We start from the raw sequence: 3,163 nt of genomic DNA on the forward strand, positions 1-3,163 counted from the left end.
ATGTGTCTTTCTCATGTTGAGGAGTGCTGACCAGTGGCCATGGCTCAGTTTGGGCAGGTTTTGGCTGAAATAGGTGAATTTGGTCGCTTCCAGGTACAGATATTGATCTTGGTGAGTGTCCCCAGCTTCCTGTTTTCCTTCTTTGTCTTTGGCCAGGTTTTCATGGTCCTGGATGAGGCCCACCACTGTTCGGCGGCCTGGGTCCAGAACCACACTTTGAACCTGAGTGCTGCTGAGCAGCTGGCCCTGAGTGTCCCTCTGGATGTGGCAGGCCAGCCCGAGTCCTGCCTCATGTTCCGGCCACCCCCTGCCGACGCCAGCCTGGAGGACATCCTCAGCCACCGCTTCAATGAGACACAGCCCTGTGAAGCTGGCTGGGACTACCCTGAGGGCAGGCCCCCTTCCCTACTGAATGAGGTGAGTCCAGCCTAGGCTTTGTTCATTCACGTACTTTGGTCTCTGCCTGACCTATGCCTGTGGTTGGCAGTTGTTGCTCTTTTCTCTTCCTGTAGCTGAAGTTCTGAGTGTTGTTCTCCCTGCTTTTCCTTTTGCCCCAATCCAGTTTTTCTCCTGGTCCTCTGCCCACTGGCCTTTCTCTGTCTCTATCATGTTCTCTGGTTTCCTGCCATGTGTCTTATTTTTGTCCATGCTCTAGTCTCTCTCTGTGCTTGTCCTTCTGTCTGTCTGCTCAGTTGCATGCTTTTGTTCCTGACCCCTGTGTTTTCTTCCCACACTTTTTCTCTCTATGTGACATTCTGATTGGTCCATTTTCCTTTGTCCTTGAGTCTGCCCTCCTTCTGCCTGGTACTTATCTCCCAGGGTTGCCCTTGCTATCTTGTGTAACCAGTGCCCTCTCTGCACATTGTCCTTTCTGCTCCTGGATTTGGATTCCCTACTATCTGGCTGCTTGCTCCCTCTGGGATATGGGAGAGCACTTGTGACACTAGGTCCTCTCCTGTGAACTGTTGGGCACAGAGCTCTTACTGCCTTTACTTCTTTTGAAGAGACAGAAGCAGCTAAACAAAAGGATTCTTCTTCCAGCCACAGTGAGGCACAGGGGTCCTCTGAAGCATCTCAGCTGCTGCTGCTGCTTCTTCTGCAATGGCAGGACTGAGGCTAGAGGGAACAGGGCTGGGCCAGGACATCATGGGAACTCATCATGGAGCTGGGCTGCCATCCTCAACACCTGCTGCCTAGCTGTGGAGGGACCATGCATAGGACACAGGCCAATGCCCCTCTCCCTATCTGTATGGGTTCTGTTTTGGAGACTACTAATGACTATTTTCCATTCAAAGTTCTCAAAATGATTCACTTTTTCAAAAACTTTCAAACAAAATTTTTAACAAATGTAAATTTATCTATTTATGTATTTATTTGCCAGTAGTAGAAATTCAACCCGAGGCCTCACACTGAGTGACATCAGTGGCTCCCCAATCCTTAAAGTTATTTACTGTAAAATATTATTTTTCTGAAAACATGTTTTCTGTAAAGAACAGTTTAAGAACATTATATGGCTTTAAAGCTAGGAGAGAAAAGCAAATCAAAACTAATTTGTTGCTTTCTATTATTTAGAAATCTGATGCAAGAGCATTGGGTTAGGTGCTTCAGAGGGCCCCTCTGCTCTCAGTGGCTGGACAAGGGATCCTTTTGTTTACTTGCCTCTGTCTCTCCAAAGGAAGTAAAGTCAGTAAGAGCCCATGTCCAGCCATTCACAAGACAGGGCCTAGAGTCACAAGTGCTCTCCAGCATCCCAGAGGAAGCAACCGGGCAGCGGGGTAGAGAGGAGCCGGACAATGGGGAATCCAAGTCCAGGAGCAGGAAGGCAGATGTGTGGACAGGAAAAAGGAGACACAAGAGAGCCAGGGCAGCACAGGGAGACAGGTTCCAGGCAGGACAAGGACAGAATCCAGGACAAGGGAAAATGGACCAATGCAAATATCAGATAGAGACAAAAAGGGTGGGAGGAAAACAGAGGGGACAGGCCACTGAGTAAGCAGACAGGGACAAGCACAGAGAGACCAAAGCATGGACTAAAATGATCAGCCTTAGCTGGGCTGCCTGGTAAAAAAGACTTGTAAGGCAAGGCAGGCCTCACCTCCCACAGTTCCACTGGGGTGCTCAGACACCAGGGGCTCTTTGGGCAACCAAAGCTCCCTCTAGTGGCCGCTGCTGTTGTTTCCTTTGCCGGTCCTCGCCTAAATCACTGAGCTGTCCACATGTGACTTTCTTGGGCACGGACCTCTGTCCTTGGAAAGCCCAGGAGATTCTGCAGAGACGCAGTCATCTGGATCTTGAGCTCTGGGCTTGGCTGAAGTGGCACTTCACTGGTTTCTTTCTGGCACATACTGCCAGGTGCCTGCTACTTTAACCTGTATTAAAAAGAGGGCTTTCAAGAGCAGGTCACAAGGCTCTTTTCACTGTCCCACATGCAGGCTGCAAACGTTATTTGCGTCAGCACATGTGCGCAGGATTGTGGGCTCTGAACAGGGGATAAACTGTGTGGCTGTTGGTCCTCGATGGGAATGGCCTGTGGAAGGCAGGTATAGGAGAAGGGAGGCAGGCGTGATGGGGCACGGGGAGAGCAGGGGGATCAAGGAGGCGGTGGCTGTGTACTTGGCGGCATCTCTGTAACAGGAGCCCTTTTCATTTTTTAGTTTGTGACATGGTCTTTCTAAAGAGTGATATTCCTGCCTCCGCTTCCAGAGTAGGTAGGATTGCAGGTATGCAGCAGCACACATGACTGAACACTCACTTTTTAATATGGGACCCTAAAGTTCTAGACTCTGTTAGCTTTAGGATGGGCCCTTCCTTTGCTCCTCCTCTCCTCCTCTTCCCACCCTTCTCCTAAGAGAATTAGGTAGCCCGAGACCCTCCCAGTCTCTTGTTCAAGCCCAGATTACACTAGCTGTGAGTGGAATGGAGTGATTGCACAGCATCACAACATGGTAGCCACTAGGCTTGGCCAGGTCTTGGGAGCCGTGCTGGGCACATGAGCTCATAATCTCCTGTTCACCTCCCACATTCATCATCTGTGGGCTCAGAAAACTCCACATTTTGGAGTTTCCTGCTACCCTGCCCCGGCGGGACCAGTCCCAGCCCAGGCGCAGCGTGGGCCGGACCCTCTCCCAGCCCCTCGGGCCGCCCCCCACCACTCCTCAGTGCC

The 3,163-nt window shown here is 50.9% G+C and overlaps 1 protein-coding gene across 1 annotated transcript in view; it reads left to right on the plus strand.

The window, feature by feature from the left end:
• Positions 1-3,163, plus strand: part of LOC101579373 (solute carrier family 22 member 13-like) — a 90,407-nt gene continuing 87,244 nt past the window's right edge. The window contains exon 1 of the mRNA XM_004642211.2: positions 1-417. Within this exon, the coding sequence (XP_004642268.1) occupies positions 40-417 (378 nt within the window). The 5' untranslated portion in view covers positions 1-39. The remainder of the gene's footprint in view (positions 418-3,163) is intronic.

The sequence above is a fragment of the Octodon degus genome, unplaced genomic scaffold (assembly GCF_000260255.1).
Source record: "Octodon degus isolate 3935 unplaced genomic scaffold, OctDeg1.0 scaffold00147, whole genome shotgun sequence".
NCBI lineage: Eukaryota > Metazoa > Chordata > Mammalia > Rodentia > Octodontidae > Octodon > Octodon degus.